At 38.6% G+C, this 22,544-nt stretch overlaps 1 protein-coding gene across 2 annotated transcripts in view; it reads left to right on the plus strand.

Moving 5' to 3' along the window:
- Nucleotides 1-11,546: 11,546 nt before the first annotated feature.
- The window catches only part of ACE2 (angiotensin converting enzyme 2), a 39,757-nt gene continuing 28,759 nt past the window's right edge, over nt 11,547-22,544 (plus strand). Inside the window, exons 1-2 of one of the 2 annotated variants that reach the window (XM_059679986.1) lie at nt 11,547-11,824; nt 19,976-20,134. In XM_059679986.1, coding sequence (XP_059535969.1) covers nt 11,639-11,824; nt 19,976-20,134 — 345 coding nt within the window. In that variant the 5' untranslated portion in view covers nt 11,547-11,638. The remainder of the gene's footprint in view (nt 11,825-19,975; nt 20,135-22,544) is intronic. The other variant, XM_059679987.1, reaches the window with a different exon arrangement.

Genomic DNA, 22,544 nt, shown 5'->3' on the forward strand with positions numbered 1-22,544 from the left:
ATTCAAAGTGTCTATACATATGATACACACACACACCTTGGCAGCTTTACTATTGGGAATAGGTAGTTTACTATTGCGCTTGGTCCTGACTGAGATAGAATCATGTACATATGTTAATTCTTGAGAGCACTATGTTTATAGCACTATCCAGACCAGGGTCCCTTAATCTTAGCACTTGAAATTTGGGCTCAAATAATTCTCGTTTGTGGGGCCCTGTCTGGGGCATTGTACAATGTTTAGCAGCATCCCTAGATGTAGTAGCACCCTCCCCCAAGTTGTAAAACCCAAAAATGTTTCCACACATTGCCAGTTGTCCTCTGGGAAGCAAAATCACCCTGGTTGAGAACAACTGCTTTATTCCACTGATATAGGTTTGCTTTAAAGAGAACAAAATTATTGCCATGCCACCTGAAGTTGTCATCTGGGAATCTATGATCTCTAATTACTCCCTATTACTGAACATTCTCACCTTACTGAGAAAAACATAGCTTTTTACCAAGGTAGTGTAGAGCCCCGATGCTGTCCTCTCAGTGAAAATCATGATAAGTGCCCTATAATAAGTGCAATATAATAAGTGCAAGGAGAAACTGTGTTGGTAACTAATGCAAGTTTGATGTCATCCATTTTTTGAGCTGTCCCTCCATACCTTTTATGCTTCCTCATGCCTTGACTATCCTTCTCTTCCATGTCTGCAATAAGAATTATTTCAAAAATCCCTTTCTGACCACAAAGAGTATGGACTTGAAGCTAGACTGCTGAGGTTTGAATCCCAGTTCATTGCTTTACAGCTTTGTGATCTTGATTCAGTGCCCCACTGTCTTCACCTAGAAATGAGGATGGTGCTATTGCTCACTGCATAGAGTTGTTGTGGGGATTAAATGAGGGAGAACATATACTAGTACAGCAGTTAAACTCTGCCTGGCACATGATAAGCATGCAACAAAATTTCAATATTATTATTGTTACTGTTATTAGTAGTATTAGTCTTTATGATTCAGAGTCTCATCTCCTTCAGAAGGCTTACCTGATTTCTTGGGCCTATGCTGACCTTCTAATTCTCTGAAATCATGAAAACTTTTGTAATCTTACAAATTAGAGTTTATTCACATCATCTTTTATGTGTGTCATCTGAGTAAAATTTTTCCAACAACACAGACTGTATGAGCCAGAGATTATGTGTTCCACAGGGTTTGCATTCTCTCATACATCTCATTTATTGGGTAAGGAGTTAACACGGTTTGCCCACTCTTATCTGGTTACTAGAGGCCCAGTGTGCAAAATCGTGTTTGGTAGCCCACCACTGCTTGCCGCCCCGCCCACCCGCCTGCCTCACCATGCTTGTAGACCTGCCCACCCACCCGCCCCACCTCATTTGCTGCCCCACCCACCCGCCCGCTGCTGTTCACCCCATTCGCTTCCCTGTCTACCCGCCCACTGCCCCGCTGCACTTGCAGCACCGCCCACCTGCCCACCGCTGCTCACTATGCTCACTGCCCTGCCTGCCTGCCACCCACCTTGCTGCGATTGGAGCCTGTGGGCCGTGGGGGAGGAACCGAGAGGTGCTCAATGCACCTCATGGTGACCAATCGTTTGGTCATCCTGGTCGTCACGGACACTGGCTTTTTATATATATAGATATCCTATATAGTCAGTGGGTAGAGGCATCAGCATGATATTGACACTAAGATGGAAATTCCCTCCAGACCAAGGTACAGTTCAGGAAGATCTTGCATGTTCTGTCTTCTGTGCCTGAAATTCATAAGCACCCAAACTCATGGTTGGAATAAAATTTCTTTACAGAAAATATCCCCAGAAACAACCCCTCTACAGTGGGTGGCAAAGCACTACCTATATTACCTATATGAAAGACATGCCTTCCTACTTCCTTAAGGCAGAACCAAGTTTAGTTGGATGTCTACCATTTTCCAACATAAACCAGATGTATACTTTATTAGTTTAATCCATTTATCCAAGTCCCCTGGGGAAGTTTCCCTTGTTATTATAAAATTCATTGAAGCCAGCCAGTGTGGTTCAGTGGTTGAACCTCAACCCATGAACTAGGAGGTCACAGTTTGATTCCTGGTCAGGGCACATGCCAAGTTGTGGGCTCGATCCCCAAAAGGTGGCATGCAGGAGGCAGCCCATCGATGTTTCTCTCTCATCATTGATGTTTCCCATCTCTCTCTCCCTTTCCCTTCCTCTCTTAAATCAATAAAAAAATATTTTAAAAAAATAAAAATAAATAAAAATTCATTAAAAAAGAGAGATTCACAGGAAGAAACAGTTCCTCATTTCCCACGTTGTTTTTAGATATGATGCCTGAAATGAATATAGCCATCTTGTGACTGACCATGAGGGAAGCTTTAATCAGAGCAGAGGTCAACATGCCGAGGGTGATACAGTGGAAAGATGAAAGAAACCGAGGTCTTTGATGATATCATTAAGCCACTAAGTTAGCCAACTCTGGATTTAACCTGTCAAGTCTTTTATGTGCATATTAATATGTTTTCCTTATTGTTTAAGCAGTTGAGTAAGAGTGGCTTCATACTTGCAGCCCCAAAGCATCCTGACTAAACAGATAATTTGGAAAGACTTTGGAAAAGTTAAGAGAATGTATCAATTAGCTTTTGCTACATTAAAAGCCACCTCAAAAACCCATGGCTTAAAACAACAGCCATTTATTTAGTTCATGATTCTATGGGTTGACAATTTTGTCTGTGCTCACCCGGGAAGTTCTGTTCTCAGCTGCTCTCACTCATACATCTGAGGTCAGTTGCCAGAGAAGCTGGAGGCTTGCTGGTACACAACGGCCTGAGTGTGATTGTCTCATTTCTGGTCCAGTGGTTTCTCACTCTCCAGGAGTTCAGCTCAGTCTTGTTCACTGTGTGGTTATTTGGCTCTCAGGGAAAGAGAGAGAGAGAGAGAGAGAGAGAGAGAGAGAGAGAGAGAGAGAGAGAGAGAGAGAGAGAGAGAGAGAGATTGATTTTTGAGGCCTAGCTTCAGAATTGGCCTACTATTACTTCTGCTACATTCTATTAGCCAAAGCAGATTCAAGAAGAAAGGAAATACATTATATCTCTTGATGGGAGATGCTGCAAAGTCACATTGTAAAAGATGTTGATACAAGGAAGTGAAGAAGTAGTTTTACAAGATACTACCGATATCCTATAGTAAATATTTGCAAAGCCCTCTCCCTAATTAGTTGAGCATTATGATGAATAAATGGGTTAAAATGTGGTCACCTCCACTTTTTAATTAGACTTGGGCTGTTTAGTTAGCCTCTTTAAGTCTTCATGTATACTATTATTAAATGGAAATTATAATAGTTCCTTACTCATAGGGTGACAGTGAGGATTCAAGAAGATAATGCTTATACATTGTTTAACACAGTTCATGGCATATCAATATCAACCATTATTTATAATCTATAAAGACAGATCCATACTCTCTAGTTAATGCCCTAGAATTCTCTTTCTCATTTTCTCCTCTCTTTGTTAAACAAAACTTAGGTAATATTTTTCTTATCCATTCTGCCTTTACTCATCACCCTATTACTATTCTAGTTGGCAGCTTGACCACAGCATCTCCATACATGTCAGAAGCTCTGTGGCCCCAGTGGAGAGCTTCAAGGTACTGGATTGCCAATGCCTAATGCTCACTGATGAGTGTCTTGAGGCCTGGCCTAATGCTCTGCCTTGTCCTGAGCCTTGAAAACTCTGAATTTTTATTACCAGTAGCTTTCTCCTTAGAGGAGTGCCAGGGTTGAAATTCCAATTAATAGGTGGAGATTTTTGTCTCCCACCCCCACTGTTTCTCCAGTTTACTAAGGAGAGTGTTACTTTGAGGCATGGATCCAGACTACCAAAAGTGTCTCTAGAGTGTCTGTGCTCTTAAGCATCATAGGTTTTTTCAGCACTATTTTATTGAAGTATTGGAGTTATTCCTGAATTTCAGGTTCATATTGAATTTGTATAAAACATGGGCCTAAGGACTTCTTCACCAAATAAATTCAGAGGGGATGCCGAAGTATTTCCTAAATATTATCAAGCTACCCAGTGAGCTGTAACTGACTCCTGCTCCTGGTTAATTTTAGGGAGATTACAGTGTTGCAATAGGGGAGAGGAAAAAAAAAAAAGCTTTGGGTAACACCAATCACAAAATCCAGTGAAAAGGCCGAGAAGAGAAAAACACTCAGTATGAGAGCTCCTGCAAGTGTTTTCTTAAGTTTTCAATTTTCTCAGTTGCTTACTGATGTCACCCTCGCAGAGTTTGCTGAAGCTTTGCCTAATCTTAAGTTAAACCATTCAGAGTCACTGAGATAAGAAAATAACATCTTGTAGCCCAAAGGCATTATCCAAATTCCAAGGCCATAAGGCCTTGATTCCTTTCTGGATAGAATCCAAATTAATATCCTCAATATCTACTACATTCTGACTGTCTCCAGGAAAGATGCATGCTGTCTTGGGATTTATGTTGTATAGTTTTCTAGGCACTGAACATATTTATTAACCAAAGAAGATTCCTGACGAGATTGAAGACAGGTGGGCAAATATCAGGAGGGCCTTTAATGACAAAGAATGAAGTAACAGTAAGGCTGATCCATTATAATTTCAATTGAATGTATTCATGTGAACATGGGATTAAAGCTTTTACCCTTTTAAAAATATATTTTTACTGATTTCAGAGAAGAAGGTAGAGGGAGAGAGAGATAGAAACATCAGTGATGAGAATCATTGATCGGCTGCCTCCTGCACAGCCTCTACTGGAGATAAAGCCCACAACCCAGGCATGTGCCCTGAATGGGAATCCAACCATGATCTCCTGGTTTATAGGTCAGTGCTCAACCACTGAGCCATACCAGCCAGGCTATCCTTCAATTTTTAACTTCCAGATTGATCCTCCTTGAAGTTCAGATGTTAGGCACTCGGGATTTATAATGTGATTTATCCACTCCCCATCTCTTCAATTTGGGAAACTGGAGTCATTGTACTTTCTGCTACATCTCCCACTTGCTTGGGTTCCAGAGAGAGAGAGAGAGAACAAAGGAATTCTACAATCAAATAAACATTAGCATCTTTGGGAAGAGTCTTATAGGATAATCTAGAAGAAAACTTCAAAGCCTTAATAAAGTTCTCTTGTTGTTTAGACCAGAAAGCAAGCTTACCTCTGCTAATCGGCCGCGAGAGTGACCCAGTTGGATCAGAAAACATGGCCTCATTCTGAAGCCTGAGGTAGAGGCCAATAGGGATGCAGGCTTATTGTAAGCTATTTAGAGCCAATTGGGAACTATTAACCAATTAACCAAAGTGTAAAATCTTTAGTCACCTCATACTCTAGCTGGGAGGCAGAAGCTGGTTCCAAAAGGAGTTTTCTATGCTTTAAATGCCCAGTTGGCCTTGACCTGAACTGATTCTAAGCTACTTGACTTTGACCATCTCTCATGTCAGCTGCCTTCCCTTCCTTGGTCCAACTCAACCTTCTTGTCCTCCTGAGATGTGTCTACTTTGCTATCAACCAATGAAAAAATGTAATGCTCTGGCCAAATTCATGAACCTCCCTGTTTAGTTCACAGATGGCTCCTCGGGACTGGGGGTTGTTTCAAGTAACATTTTTCTTTATTTATCCATCCAAATTTCCTTTCAAGGTTGGGACTAAGTAATAGTTTTCAGCACATTGGGAGTGTGAAGAATTAATATTATTTCCTTTTGGTCTTAACTGAAAAGATATATTTGGTTAACTATCTCTAGCTGACAATTCTCAAATTTTTATCCCCATCCCTGATCTTTCCACCAAGCTGCAAATTTGTTTATTTAACTGCTTTCTCAACACCCTCACTTTCATCTTTAACATATATCACAAACTTGACTGAACTCTTACTCTTCCCTTCAAACTATTTTACCTGCAACTTTCTCCATCTAAATAGATGTCAACCTTGCCCTTCTACTTGCTCAATCTAAAAACCCTGTAGTAATCTTTGACTCTTTTTCTTTCACAGCCCACATCCAATTCACCAGTAAGTCCTGTTGGTTTTACTGTTAAAATGTATTCAAGATCCAGCCACTTCTCACAAATTTTACTCCTAGCATCAAGCCACCATCATAACTCACCTGGATTATTTCAATAGCCTCCTTACTGGTCTTTCTGCCTATAGTCTTGCCCCTATGTAGTCTGTTATCCACACAGCAGAGTGATTCTTTTCAAAGGTAAGTGAGATATGTCACTCCTCTGTTCAAACTCTGCCATGGATTATAATTTTCCTTAGGATAAAGGCTCAAGTTTTGCTCCTATAGCTCTAGATGTAAATTTATGCTAGTGGCTCCAGTGTTGCCTGATATTTTTCAGTCTGGGTATGAAAATAAGTTAGGGTTACATGGCAAGCACTGTATTATCATAAATTCAGGTCATTGATAATCAGTACAAACTCCCTGAAATCCAGTTTGTCCTCCCAAGTTTGAACTTTGTTGGAAATATTTCTCAGTTTGGCTACTGAAGATTATATTTGCTCTATCTATAGGGAAAAAACGACCACTATGCAACTAGAAATGTAAACAGGAAAGAGTTTTAGCTTTTCCTTTGGGCTAAAAAGCCAACTTATTTATTTTCTCTAAAGTACTTATAAATTCACTTTTTATAATAAATATGTGGTCAAAACCGATTGTACCAAATGAAAATAATTCTTGGCCATGTAAGTTTTAAACTCTATACGCTTTATATTCTTTTTTAAAAAAATATATTTTTAATTGATTTTTTTTACAGAGAGGAAGGGAGAGGGATAGAGAGCCAGAAACATCAATGAGAGAGAAACATCGATCAGCTGCCTCCTGCACGCCCCCCACTGGGGATGTGCCCGCAACCAAGGTACATGCCCTTGACCGGAACAGAACCTGGGACCCTTGAGTACGCAGGCCGACGCTCTATCCACTGAGCCAAACCGGTTCTGGCAACGCTTTATATTCTTGATATGCTTTCTTATTTCTGTCAGAAGCATTAATTCTATCAATTTTAAGAAATTGCCTGAAGCATAATTTTTTCCTCTGAAGTTTACCGAAGTTATCCTCTCAACTTGAGGAATTTGAAGAAGTTTTTGCTAGAGCTATTTGGCAATCTCACCATTTATGGCGACAGTATTGGAAGTATGTAAAAAGTATGAGCAATAAGGGCACTATGGATCTCAAAGTCTATGCACTTTGCTCCAGCAGAGTGGAGACCCACCCTCAGATCTGAGCCTATGAAGAGGGAGCTCTCTGATTGAACTCCATGGTTATCTAGTTTCCATTTAGGTTTTAGCTGGTAGCATATCAGAAACAGGGAGGGGATTTATGGTGGGCAGGGCTACTAGAAGTCGATTCTTCAAGAAGTGACAGTGAATTCAGAGCCTACACAGATAGCAGAATTAAGAGCAATAAAGCTGTTTGGAGCAATTCAATGTAAAGCCTTGAAGACATTGTCACATTACAGCTTAGTCAGTAAACAATTTTCAAATTGATGACAGTGAGTCATTGTAAAAAAAAAAAAAAGAGAGAGAGATACAAAATAATGTACAGGCGATATCCTGATTAGGATGGAATATATTTTAGAAACATTTCTACCTTAAATGGTTTAAAAATGCAAAACTGGTATAACCCAAGTAGTACATTTTAGTTTTGTTTATGTGAGCCTGTTTATTCTTGGACTATACCAGTTTCCTACAGAACTACTATGGACAATTCTCCCATTTCCCTCACTTCTCAAAGTTCCCTAATTATGACACAGCTCCTCTCATTTCGAGTGGCTTTTATTATTAGGCTCACAGCATTCTTCTCTGTGTTCTCAAGTATTGATTCATATAATACTTATACCATCCCTATGAGATTATTATCAGCTTTGAAATAAGGAAATTAGGTAAGGGAATATTACCTGCCTAAAAACACATAAGTAAGAAGTGGCAGAGTAAATCTGTTATGCTAGTTAAGTCTTCTAAATGACGGCCCATGATGGTGGAGAACTGTCCACCCTAAGTCTTCTCTTCCATGTCTGAACTGTGCTTCAGATGACATTATCTTAGATCCATTTATTTATTTTCCTCTGGATGCTCTCCTGTGTCTCTCTACATTGTGGTTATCAGAAATGAGCATGATGCTCTAAATTAATTTGCATATAATACCTGTATTAACAAAGTGTAAGAGAATCTAAGATGGATTTGCCTTTTGTTGGGAAGCCAAGTTGGATTAACAGCTCATATTAAGCTTTTATTCAACCTGATTGACTGGGTTGCTGTAGTAGCTCCCTGGCTGGTCTACCTGCATCTACCCTTGTCCCTTAGTGTCTGCTTACTAATCGGCAGTGAGAGTGATCCGGTTAAAACTTTTGCCAGATCTCTTCTCTGCTGGAAGCCCTCCAGTGTCTTCCCACATTACTCAGAGTAAAAACCAAAATCCTACAATTGTCTGTAAGGCCCTCCTGGTGTGGCGCCCAGCCTGGGCTCTGACCACAAAGGCCTCTCATGTTCTTGAGATCTGCCTGTACTCTTTGCACTTGCTGTTCCCTCTGCCTAGAACAGTCTTCCCTTAGATATACACACAGCTTTCATCCCTTCCTTCAGGTCTTTGCGAAATGTCACCCCTCTCATCCCCATCATTTACTATCCTCCTTTCTTGCTTATTGCAAAGTCATAGAATTTATCATCAGCTATTTGTGTCTTTCCTCTACCCAATGTCATATAATATGATAGCCACAGGAACATTTCCTGTCTTATTTATTAGTGTATTAGTATATCCAACATATAGAATAGTGCCTGGCATATAGTAGGTAGACAATAAATCATTATTGAATTAAAATTCTTGTTGTTTTGGACATGAACTATTGTTGATCAGAGGAATGCTTAATCCTACAGTGTGTGGTTATTTTGGGGACATTTAGATCTATCTGGTAGAACTTTACACTTTGTTAAATCCCTTATTGAAATGGAAGATACACTGTGTCTTTGTTTGTTTGTTTGTTTATTCTTCTATTCTTTTATCCAAAAGGAAATAAGGCAGGCAGCATTTGACTTGTTCCTAGTGAATCCCTAGGTATCCTATATAATAAAATGTTAATATGCAAATTATCCCCTCAACTGGGAGTTCAACCACGAGTTTGACCAGATGGCAGGGCTGGCCAGCCAACTTCCTGCATCCCCTCCCCACAGCCGGTTGGCCCCATTTGCCAGATCGGGGCAGGCCAGCCAGACCCCACCCGTGCAGAGGGCCTCTAGTACAGTATATTTAGGGCCAGAGATATATATTTTCCAAGTGCAAACCACAGTCTACAAATTATATTTTATAGTTTTGTGAGATGTCAAGATCAAGAGCTCTTCCTTCTACCCTTTATACTTTTATAAAATTCACCCTCCAGCCTTTTTGAAAAGTAGAACAGGTTTTCTGCATCTCCAATCTCCTAATGTTCTCTGGTTTCATTCTTTCTCAATGACAATCCTTTCTTTAGGCCAGTTGTTTATATGGGTCCCACCCCCTGGGTCTTTAGTGTATTTATTTGCATTTTCAGAATGGGCTGAATGCTTCTGGATAGGTGTCAGAACAGTGACATCTTCTCATTGGAGAGTGAAAAGATTCCACCAATACAGTCACTACTTGCAGTTGGCCATCACTGAGTTGATTTTCCTACAGAATTATTGCAGACAGTTTACCTATTTCCCTTGCTTCTCAAAATTTCTTGGCCTCCAGAACTTTCCTGCCTCGCTGTTATCTCAGGCTCTTTGACACTGTTTTTGGCTCTCAGAGTTTACATCCTGCTTTCTCCATTTTAATTTGAATACATTAATCTTATGTTCTGTCTTAGTGAATTGAAGTTGGACTACTCCCATTTTTTTCCTGAACCCTAGCTTCATTCAGGAAGTGACCTCAGTAGAGTTTTGTTTCAGCTTTTATTAAGGTAGGATTGTAGCTCTTTGTTCAGAGCCTTATGCTATGTTCCCTCTTTTCTTGACTGGTTATTCTCCTAATGCCTGTGAGAAGTGAGTAGATCTCAGCTCCTCAAACGTGGGAGGTGCCTTACTGAAATTTCACTGATTCCCCCCCCCCATGTTATTTTCTTTAAAGTTTGTTGTTGTAATTACTTAAATTTATCAACTCCTTAACTTCTTAAAAGATTCGTGTACGATGAGTCACATCAATGGCAGTAAGAATCTCTTTTTGATGTGGTGGGACCAAAATCCATGATTTTCACAGACAAACAGCATCAGCACTGTCCCTCTGCTGGTGTTGATCTATTCTACACCCCATCACTGCTCTTTGACTGACTGCAACTTAAAGACCTGTACTCTAGAATCAAGCTGCTTGCATTTACATCCAGCCTCTATCACTTATCAGGTGAATGAGGTTTGACAATTTGTTTAACTTCTCTGGGTCTCAGTTTCATAATCTGTATAATGGTGATAAAAATATTTACCTCGATTGTTTGTAATGCTTAAATGACATAATTATAATGGAAAACACTTACTTTTAATTATTTTTCCTATTCTACAGTAATATGTACAGCTTTGGAGTAAGGGGAAGAGATGAAAACTTTTTTACAGGCTTAATTACTGTAATTTCACCTGGACCTGGAAGACTTGTTTTTCTAGGTGAAGAAATGTTTCCCCTGTGTGAAGGTTTCATAATCACAGTCACCCAGACCCACGAGCCTTGCCATTTAAAGAGGCTCCTCTCTTTTATCTGTGGCATGAATACCTACACCTTCTGAATGAGGACACTGATTCGGCTCCTGAAGATTCACCAGGATAACTACTGAAATTTCTTTGAACTCTATATTGCCATGATCCTATGGCTAAAGATGACCAGAGCTTGACATGGACACTCCTTGAATTTCATACCATGCAGAGGCATTCTCATTTCCTTGTGACTTTGCTTGAGGTTTGAACAGGTAAGTGAAAGGGAAGGAGGCACACAATGAAGTCAGCCATAGAACCAGTGTTTACCATAGTCATCTCAGAAATAGAAACTGAACCTTTTTAAATTTTTCCAAGCTAGATCAGGAGAGTTAACCTGTGGAGTGGAGGGTAGTCTTATTATTTTGAAAAATAATTGTGAAATTTAAAATGTATCAGAAAGAAATGAATTTCATAAATACAAGGGCTATGTCATTTATTTAGGAAGGGAAAATGTTACCCAAGTAGATAGTTTCTGTGAATACAAGCTTGAAATAAAAAGAAAGTAGGGATAACTCATGGTTAAATGGAATTGTCTGAAAAACAGATAAGTAACAATATTGCTTACATGATCCTTAATTCGAGGCTTCTTTGGTCACTGTAAAATTATAACACCTTCAGTGTATTTTTAACAGCTTTTTAGGAACTTATTAACCAAATGTACAAGTTTTGATTTGGCCATAAAAGCTATGATTCTCTGGGATTAATGAATAACATTTGTTTATTTGATTTACTTTAAAAATCATTTTAAAATATGCGTACATATCTGTCCTCTCTAGGATGAACTTTCTATTGGTTCATCAGATTGTTTACTGTTTCTTCTTCTTTTTTTTTCTGTCTTCCCCGCTCAGTGCCCAACCCAAGTTCAAAGGCTGATGAGAGAGAAAAACTCATGAAGAGGCTTTACTCTAGGGGAAGTTCTTCAGTGAATGGGATCTTGGCGCACAGGGAAAGATGTCAGGCTCTTCCTGGCTCTTTCTCAGCCTTGTTGCTGTAGCTGCTGCTCAATCCTCCACTGAGGAAAAGGCCAAGATATTTTTGGACAATTTTAACTCTAAAGCTGAAGACCTGTCTCATGAAAGTGCACTCGCTTCTTGGGATTATAACACCAATATTACCGACGAGAATGTCCAAAAAATGGTGAGTGTGCATGGCTTCATATGAGCATTTATTGCTTCTTACAGGTTAGATTACTGCCCATACAACTGAAAATGGAAATCAAAGAAATACTCTGAGCTGGGAAGTTGGATATTTGCTTCAGTATTGCTGATTCTGAAGTCCCAGATGACTAAACTTAATTGAACTTGGGGTTCATTTGGAAAATTGTTACAAAATAGTTCACTGGTCTCAGTTCAGATTCTCGGAAAACAGTGAACATGCCTCATAAGGTTGCTACCATAATTGTCAGGGTTTCAAAGCATTTAATGGAAATGCCATAAGTTAGTGATGTGAACAGGAATATCTAGAGACTCTCTAAAATAATATGTTAACTGAAAAATGCACCTGGAGGCTTGGTGAAAGAGCTAGATAGTAATTATCTAACAATTGGTTGGGTGAGGCTGGACTTAGGAATTTCTTTCTTCGCTGTCACAGAGCTCTCTCCGGGGGACTTGCAAAAGTCACAGAATCCACCCAGAGCCCTCCAAGAAAAAATACAATTAAAACAGTTCTGACAAATCTCAGAATGCTCTGGGAAAGCAAGATGTTTTGTTAGATGAGTATACGGGTTTAAGGTTTCTTCTCTTACAGATCCCAAAGAAGTATCCTTCCACTTTTAGTGCTGGATATTGAGCAACATTATTTAAGAAATAAATTTTTGTCGCACTTGTACGGCAATACATTCAGAAGTTTAAAATGTAGTTCAGAAGTTTATTTTTTCAAATAATTAGTAAGTTTGTATGCTTAAATTAAATAACTGTCATTCACTGGACAGAATAAATCTGATACCTACTATTTTATTTGAAATTTGTAAACAGAGTGTTTTTTAATTTTTCTTTTTCTAAAGCTCAAAGAAATCCAGGAGATTTTGACAGCCCAGTGTGTCAGAGAATATCATGTTTTTCTTGTCTCATGTTTTTGTCATACCTCTTTTTCATCTCTTCATCGTTTCCCTTTTCTTACTTTTTATTTGATCTCTGTTGGAGGTGCTTGTAGTGTATTGTGTATTTGTTTTCATGTTCAGCTGAATGGTCCAGTAGGTGGAGATGAAGGTGTACCAGCATCATGCGTAAGAGCTCTGGAGCCAGACTGTCAAACTCTAGATCCTGGCTCCACCACTTTCTAGCTGAGTGAACTTGAACTAGTTAATTAACCTCTCTGCACCTTAGGTTTTTTTGGTCTGTAAAAAATAACATAACCTTCATGTTTGCCTTATAAGGTCATTCAGAAGACTGAATTAGTACACAAAACCACCAGAATAGGACTTGATGCTTGTGAGCATGGAAAAATAAGATACCATTGTTATGAATGTGAGAGGGAGTTGAAATTACTGAAGAGACTTGTAACACTTCTGTTGAGCGCCCAGAGACTGAGAAGGCCTGTTATAGAGTGATATATAGTGATGTTTACTGAAATCATCTCTGGATCACTAAGTGCTATTAATTTTGAATTGCACCTATTGATCAGAGCAAAGGCCAGAAACGAAAGAACATAAACATGAAGTGTGACCAAACGGCAGAAAGTTTGGGCCTCTTCAAGGAGAGTGAAAATATTTGAATGCAAGAAGCAAGCAGTGGTGAAGGGTGCACTTAGGTGCACCTGTGTGAGTTTACCTGGGGAGGGGAGCAATAGGCAGGGAGGGAAATGGCCCTTTCTTCTATTCTCTTAATATATATATATATATATATATATATATATATATATATATATATATATATATATATATATATATATATCCTAATGAAACAGGCACTGCAGCAGGTGCTATGAGAGGTACCAAGATGAGCAGGATGCTTAGAAATGCTGCTGGTGTCCATTTTAGAAATGAAGAATTTTCCCCCAAAGAGAGCAACTGGAACGATTTAAGGAGTTCAGAAAGAATTAGGAGGGAAAGCAGAATTAGTTGTACAAAGCCTGACTCACAAAGAAAAAAAATTAGTCTGAGGAGAAACAAGAAAGGATAGCATTTTCACAATTGTATTGGCCAAATCTCTTCATGCTAGAAACATGGTACTTTTAAAAGCTCAAAAGAGATAAATTTATAACAAATAGAAGGAAGCGCTTTTTACATCATAGGTGGTAAAACTGGTAAGACTTGTAATACTAGGCCATTCATTTTTTCAGCCCCCCCACCCTGCCACCTCCCTCCCCTTCGGCAAACATCAGCTTGTTCTCTGTATCTATGGGTCTGTTTTTATTTTGTTTTGTTTAGATTTGACATATAAGTAAAATCATACAGTGTTTGTCTTTGTCTGACTTATTTCACTTAATATCCTCTAAGTCCACCCATATTATTGAGAATGGCAAGATTTCCTTTTTTTTTATTGCCGAGTAATATGAAAACTAGGCTATTCTTTAATCTAGAAAAGTGAGATATTGAAAACTATAAATAGGTTCTTGAAGTATTTTAGCAAATGTAAGGATTGTAGATCCTCTCCGGGTAAGGTCAAGTACATTGAGGGACCCAGTTCTTTACCCTTTCCTATATCAATGCCCAAGGGTATGTCACTTTGCAGTGCCATTCCACTGAAAGTGATGTAAATGTGTTCATCATGTCACTTAATTAGATCGATGGGATGTTAGCAGACATGATGCAAGTAGAGGCTTCGAATAGACTTGAATGATGGGGCTTGTCCTTTGCTCCTTTGCCTTTGCTATGAAAACATGCCTGGGCTAGCCAGCTAAAGAATGAGAGATACATGAAGCAGAAACCAACCCCACCCCCCCAAAGTGGTAAGCTAATCAAGTCAATATCAGCAGAGCTTCCTGGCAACTACTGTGATTCCAGGCACCTAAAAAAATACACGTATACCGTTAAAGATTTTTGTTTTTTTTGTTATGTAGTATTATTGTGCAATAGGTACTATGGTAAGGGAAATTTGGGCCATATTTCAGAGTCAAAATATTGGGTTTGTCAGTCTATGAATCTGACCTAGCATGTAGATTTTTAGATCAAGTTGTGTAAACATACCTTAAAATAATAGAAGGCATCAAAACTTGATCAGTGTAGTGTCCCAAATGCTCCCTACTTAGGAGAGTTCCATCAGATCGAGATAAGGAGAAAAGCTCGGTTCAAAACAGGTTCCCAAATAGTTCAGAAATTCAGTAAAAATAAATGATCAAACACTTGTAATATAATATATAATAAATTGCCCCCTTTATAGCAAATATAGTTCTCATGTTTGAGACTGAGTATTCACAATTAAACTGTAATTATTTTCTGAGTAAAATAATAGTACTTTTTTTTTATACTGTCCCTTTTTTGTAAATTTATTGTTGGTTTGATTTTTGAAATAGGATCCATATAAAATCAAAAGGGTTTTTTTTCCTATTGTGGCAGAGACATCCTGGTTCATTGTTCCAGTGATTGTCAGTAACTACTAAAGCTGCTCCAGCAGCTGAAGTTGGTGTTGAAGAATGCCCTCTTGGAACCTCAAAGGTCTCAGAGAACCCTTAATAAATATTTCTTAGGGAGTTGTAAGAAACTGTAACGAGAGAGCAGGATGCCCATAGTTAGCCTTTGGATATTCTCTGGGGCTTCTTCAGCCCTTTGTTTCTGGGGTCCCCTAGAGTTCTCGGGCACTTCTGATTCCTAAACCTTGATTCCTCTGCCTTTAGGACTGGCGTCACAGTGAACTTAGAACAGGGGAATTTTAGACTCCTACTATGTGCCCAAGGGGAGAATGTCGACTTCATCTATCTCTGATGAGTCTGTCCCACTCTCCCTGACACGCACAAATACCTACACACAGGTACAGATTGGAAAAAAGATCATTGTGCTGCAAATACAATGGAATTCAGGAAATCTGATGCTCACATGACTCTTCTGAGCTGGCTGTGATAACCTTGGGCGAGTCACTTCTTTGTCTCTTGAAATGGAAGGGGGTAGATGAGTACAGTCAAGATAATTCAGTAGATAACAATTTTCGAATGGATAAATTCCTCCTGTAGACAATTAACATTGGTGAAATATATCAGAGGCCTTGCTCTTACTAGTTTCCTTTTGTCATGAAAACTTGATAATGTCCCAGTTCAGTGATGTAATTTTGGTGAAATTAAGCTTGAGCAAACTTAACACGACATGGTTAAATACACCTAAATTTGGTACAATTATTCATTGATCTAAGCACTCTGACTGGATGCCAGGTAACCACCAGCTATACCTAGGGAGGGTAGTCTGGTGGTGAGTAACTACTGCTGCTTCTTAGTGTGCACCAGGTACCTGGGTAAAAGAGCATTACATTAATTTGGCTAAATCCTTTGGTTTAGAGCAGTTCCATGGGGATTTCAGATCTTGTTATAGGACTTAGAGAATGAGGTGATTTTTTTTTTCTTTGCTTTTACTATTGCAGGCTTTAACAACTGTATTGCAATATAACTTATGCAGCATAAAATTCACCAATTTAAAGCATACAATTCAATGCTTTTTAGTTTATGTACAGAATTGCACGATCATTACCATCTCTAGTTTTAGAACATTTTAGCCACTCCAGAAAGAAACCACTTGCCCAGTAGCGCTCTTTCTTCCACCCCAGCCCTAAGCTAATCTACTTTCTGTTTCTGCAGCTTTACCTGCTCTGAACACTTCCTATCAATACACTCATACAATAGGTGTTCTTTGTGACTGGTTTCTTTTACTTTGCATGTTGTAGCATGTAATATTACTTTGTTCCTTTTATTGCCAAATAGCATTCCATTGTATGTATCTTTATAAAATTTTTGAAACATGTGAAAGAAGAAAGACTAGTATATTGAATATCCTAATACTCATCACCCAGCTTCACCAATTATCAATCAACACTGGCCAATCTTGTTTTATTTTTCTCCCTAATCCACATTTATTGAATTATTTGAAGGAAATCCCAAACACCATATAGTTTTATGTGTAAGTATTTCAACTTGTGGCTCTCAAAGTAAGAATTTTTGCAACAACCTTAATAATGCTACCATGCTAAAAACTTAACAATGATTCCTCAGTATCATCATATAGTTTGTCAATAGTCAAATGTTCCCTACTGTCTCCTTTAAAAAAAATTTCAGCTAGTTTATTTGAATCAGAATCCAGCAAGGTTATTTCCTTTCAGTAGTTTTGATGGATGTACTTCAAGCCTTTTTTAATCTATAGAGTCCCTCTCTCACTTTTTTTGCAATTTATTTGTGGAGAAATTGAATTGTTGGTCCTATAGAAACTTCCACTTTCTAGGTTTGCTGATTGTGCACTCTTAGTGCTGCTTTACATGTTCTTTTGTCCCCTGTATTTCCTGTAAGGGTATAGATCAAAGTGAAAGATCAGAACACTTTTTCTGTAACAGCCCAGATAGTAAATATTTCAGGCTTGTGGGCTTTCCCACCTTTATCCTACTCTGCCATTGTAGTGTGAAAGCAGCCATAGCCAATATATAAATGGGTGTGAATATGTGACAATAAACTTTTACTTACAAAATAGATGGTGGTCAGAGTCCTCATGTAGATACCTGATCAGAACTCAGGTTTCACCTGTGAGTTATTTAATTGGTGTAGAAGTTGAATTTACACTACTAGCATAGTGCAGGAAATGGTGAGTTGTTTTCAAAGTTGATTGAGAATAAAATTATTCCTATCATTTAGTATCAAAATTTTACCAGAAATTTTGCTTGACAGTAAGTCATTCTGGATTGGGTGAATAAGGGTAGGGATTGAGAATTGAGTACTGGGTTGCATCAATGAGTCTGTGCTGTAGACAAAATTATTTTTTCTATAGCTCACTCCTTCCAACTCATGCATGTTAGAAGACTAGGATGTGTTGAATGCAATCTAAGTCAGTGGTTAGAGAGCATTAGCTTTAGAGGTAAATATATCTGGGTTGGCATCCCGGTTCTTCCAATTACTAGTTGTGTGACCTAAGTAAATTTCCTTATCCACTCTGTGCCTCATTTTCCTCATTTGTGAAATGGAGATATTATAATTACCTCATAATATTGTTTGTGAAGATTAATTGAGAAGTAGTTTCTGAGGGGTTGTTTGAGCTCAATAAAGAGATAAATCATTTTCCATTTCTGCTGCCACCTTTTCACCTCTTGTCTGATCCATTGTTATCACTTCCATGCACCACTTCCATCATGTCAAATGCCTGCTTGGAACCCCTAAGTGACTCCCTAGTATTCACAAGATAAAAGTAAAATTACTTGGCCTGAAAAGTGCAGTCATGCCTGGAATCTGTATTAGTTATCTATTGTGTAAAAAATTACCACAAGCTTAGCAGTTTAAAGCAATACACATTTATTAACTCACAGCTTCTGTGAGTCATAAGTCCAGGAAAAGCTTAGCTGTATCTTCTGCTCCTGAGCCTCTAGTTGCCATCAACGTCCTGGTTAGAGCTGTGGTCTCACCTGAGGCTTGACAGGGGATGAATTGCATCCAAGCTAATATGATTAGTGGTAGTATTCAGATCCCTGTATGCTGCTGAACTGAAGTCCTTAGTTTCCTGCAGGATGTCAGCCAGAGGCCATACCTAATTCCTTGCCATGTGGTTATTTCCACAGGATAGTTCACAACATGGCATCTTGCTGCATCAAAATCAGCAAGGGACACAGAGTCCTCTAGCCAGATAAAAATTACAATCTTATATAACATAAACATGTACATCCTGTCTTCTTTGGTATATGCTACTTCTTAGAAATGGGTCCTGCTCACACTCAGGGGGAGGAGATCACACAAATGTGTACCACTAGGAAGTAGGGATCGTGGGAATTATCTGAGTCTGTCCACTACAGGATCCAAGATTCAGGTGCTGGCAGATGATTACCAGCTCCACTATTATTTCTCTCAGACCCTTAATGCACACATGAAAAATGGATACAGAATGGTTTTCTAATGGGATTGTTAAGAAGATCAAATGAGGTAAATTATTTTTCAAAGTACTTTACACACATCCAACTCCTACCTACTTTAAAGTCTGTCTTAGGTCCCACCTTCTCCATGAGGGCTTGGCCAAATCTAGTTGTCTGAATCTCTCTTTTCCTATAACTGAAATTGCTTGACTTATTCATAGTTTATATATATTATCTTATGCTGCTATGTCTCATTAATGAAAAATTCATGATGCATATCTTATCTATCAGATAAAACTGCAAGCAATGTAACAACAAGGATGTTTTTCTATTAAGTACTAAAGTAGGAAACTTTTCTTAATCAATAAAGAGAGAAAAAAATAGCAAACTTTGTTTGAATGCATAGGATGCACTGGGCATTCTACTAAGCATTTTCTTATTTGTTCATTCTTCTTACCTTTAAAACAATCATTTGAAGTAAGTTTTATTATTACTCTAATTTTACAGATAAGGTAACTGCAGCTCAGAGAGGCTAAGTAATCTGCCCAAGGTCACACAGCTAGTCGAAGAATGGAGTTCTTGCTTGCCTCATATGCTACCACTTTTATATGGCCCAGAGAAGTACAATGTACAAAGTAATAGCTCACTTTAGTCTGATAAATGGAAAGTTTTGCATTGAGGGAAGACTGCACTAGAGAAGTCTGTAGGAGTCCATTTGCCTGCTGATGTTCAAGATGGGGGAGAAGTGAGTCCTGGCATCATCATGTGCTTGTTGGTTTCTTTTGATGGTATTTGATGGTAACAAATCATCATGGCTACCAAATGGCCATATTCTGGACAACCTTCTTTGGGGAACATAATTTAAGATCACAGTATCTGGTAAGTCATGGCACTATGGAGCTTACTGCAAACTAGTGCTCATTTCTCATGGTTCCCACAGTCATGAGATGCTATATTCACATTAAATCCATGCTAAGCTCTACTAAGCTCTCCCTTTTGAACATTTACCCTTGAATCCTGATAAACTCACACATGTCACAGTGCTAAGGCTATAAATTCCAGGGCCCTACAATGTGAATCATCTGTGAGAATTTACTTCCAGTTCTAGGGATAGGACTCTTGGGAAAACTAGGCAGTGGGCCAAAAAGAGAGAGTGAGCAGGAGTGTCCTGGTCACTCTTAACCTAAGCCTCGACCTTCAGCAAAGTAGAGAACTAAAACACTTAGGAAATATTAGATGTTCCACCAGATGTTTTTTGGACCATATCTTCTATCTGTTCAAGTAGTATCATTCCGACTTTAATTTTATATTTTTGTCATTTCAGAATGAAGCCGACAGCAAGTGGTCTGCCTTTTATGAACAGCAATCCAAGCTTGCCCAAACTTATCCACTACAAGAAATTCAGAATCCTACAATCAAGCGTCAATTGCAGGTCCTTCAGCAGAATGGGTCATCAGTGCTCTCACCAGACAAGAGCAAACAAGTATGTGAACATTCTAGCATTGATCTCAAGAGTTGAAATATTGGGGAATAGTAAACATTAAGGATACATATGTAATACCTTAATCAATAAAGAAAAAAACACAAAAAAAAAACACATTAATATCACCCATGGCTGCTTCCTTTATCTGCAAAGAGTGGCATGCTGACATTAAAAAGAGCTCTGGGCTTAAGTGGGGCGACCACATAATTTATCATCCAAACTAGAATCTTTTTGAGAGTGAAAGAAGACATGTATAATTATGTTAGGACACAGAGTTAAACTGGGATTGTTTGGGAACTGTAGTATATATGGACACCCTAAACAGAGGTTACCTTCCTGAGGACCAGGCAGCCTGAATAACACACTTAGTCTATGTCCATGGTTCACAATTGGGGGTGATTTTTGCCTCCCAGAGACATTTAAAAATGTCTGGAGACATTTCTGGTGGTCACAATTTGGCAGAGATGATATTGACATCCAGTGGGTAGGGAGGCTGCTAAGCATACGCAATGCACAAGACATCCCCAAACAACAAAGAATTATCTGATCTAAAATGTCAATAGTGTCAAGTTTGAGAAACCTCATATTGAAGTCTAATTCTTTTCTCCTTTCATTCTTTACTCTCCTCTGCGACCTCTTTATTATTATTATTATTATTATTATTATTATTATTATTATTATTTTTGGAGAGCTAGAGCTGGGCCATCGTAACCCAATGCAGGGCTCCTCTAAGGGGCGCTCTTTGCTCAGGGCGCAACCTCTATAACAAGTGGCTAAGAACCTCAGCTCAAACTGCTTTAGGGATGGGTTATTCACCTCTTTCCAAGACATCAGTTTCACATATGGTTTCCTCTAATTGATGGAATGATACTCACTCCATTGAGTGGTAGGGGATTTACCTCCACTCTGTTCTGCCTTCTAAAGACAAATTGCTCTTTCTTATAATAGTCTTTAAATAAATGAAGACTGCTAATATTTTTTTAACTAGTTGAGTTCTTTTCTCTCTAGGCTAAACATAGCACTCTGAGTTGGTTCTGGTCTGCACAGAGGTGAGCAGCAATGTAACATTCTGCACCTTGTGCTCTACATCTACTAAGATAATCTAGGACTATACTAGTATTAGGTCTTGTTGTTTGATTGTGTGTTGTTGTTTTTTGACAAATTCCATGTTTGACTCATATCAATGTCACTGTCAATGAAGTCTCCAAGTGTTCTGAAGGGATACCTTTTAAAATTCTATTCTTAGGTGGCTAGTTTGTGCAAATTTGAGAAAGCCTATATTCACCCCTGTTTCATTCCATCTCTCTTGCCCAGGAGTCAACAAACTTTTATGTAAAGGTAAAGATAGCAAATATTTTAGGTTTTGTGGGCTGTATTGTCTCTGTCACAATAAGTCAAGTCTGCTGTTATAGTGGGAAATCAGCCATAGCTAATGCAGAAACAAATAGGTGTTGCCGTGTTCCAATAAAACTTTACAAAAATAGGAAGCAGATAGGATTTGGTCTGCAGATCATAGTTTATAGACCCTTCATCTAATCTATTGAAATACTTGGCTATTCAACATCAAAGTCTTCTTTCTTAGTTGTTTTTCCTCTGGGACTCTGTTCTAATCTGCATCTATAAAAAGAAAAAAAATGCATGAGAAGAAGAAAGATGAAACCATATGGCCTTTATCTTCTTTCAAGTTGATATTTATTATTTTGCATTCTTTGGATTTACTTACTAACTAGGTGTTAATCCACATTATCTTGTACATTCCATGCTTCCCCATCTTCCCCACAAAGATACCATGTGAACCTTTGCCCATTGATCTGGTCTATTCTAGTTGGAACCGGACATTCTATTTTTCAAAGATCCAGATACTTTTAATGTGCAGCCAGCATTGAAAAGCATTGAAATGCATGTAAGAGCTTGAAGTGTTTGGGAAGAGGGGGGACTCAAAGATGCATGAATTCAATGAAGAGGAAGAAGGGAGAGGTTGAAAAAGCAGGCAGATAGAGCCATGACGGATTTTGTGCCATGGTAAAGAATTTGGGTTGATTCCTTTGGACTATGGGATCTTGTTGAAGTTTTAAGCATGGAATCTATCTTATGTCTTAGAATAGCGACTCTTGTAGCAGAATGAAAGAATAATGGAAGCGGGAAATAGGAAAAGGGGAAACAGGGTATTTCATCTGGTGTTTCTTAAATCATCTGTGGGAGAGAACCAGCCCTCTCTCCCTTCCTCCCTTCCCCCCTTTCTCATCTTCTTTTATTACCAATCCATCGCATGCCTAGATGTCATGGAAACATTAAATGGTCTTAAAAGTTTATAAACATTTATTCTCTCATTTACTGTACTTATCACATAATGGAAACAAACCATTTGCTGATTTGCATTGATTCATGGACCATATTTTGAGTAGCACTG

Source organism: Myotis daubentonii, chromosome X (genome assembly GCF_963259705.1).
Source record: "Myotis daubentonii chromosome X, mMyoDau2.1, whole genome shotgun sequence".
NCBI classification, from domain to species: Eukaryota; Metazoa; Chordata; class Mammalia; order Chiroptera; family Vespertilionidae; genus Myotis; species Myotis daubentonii.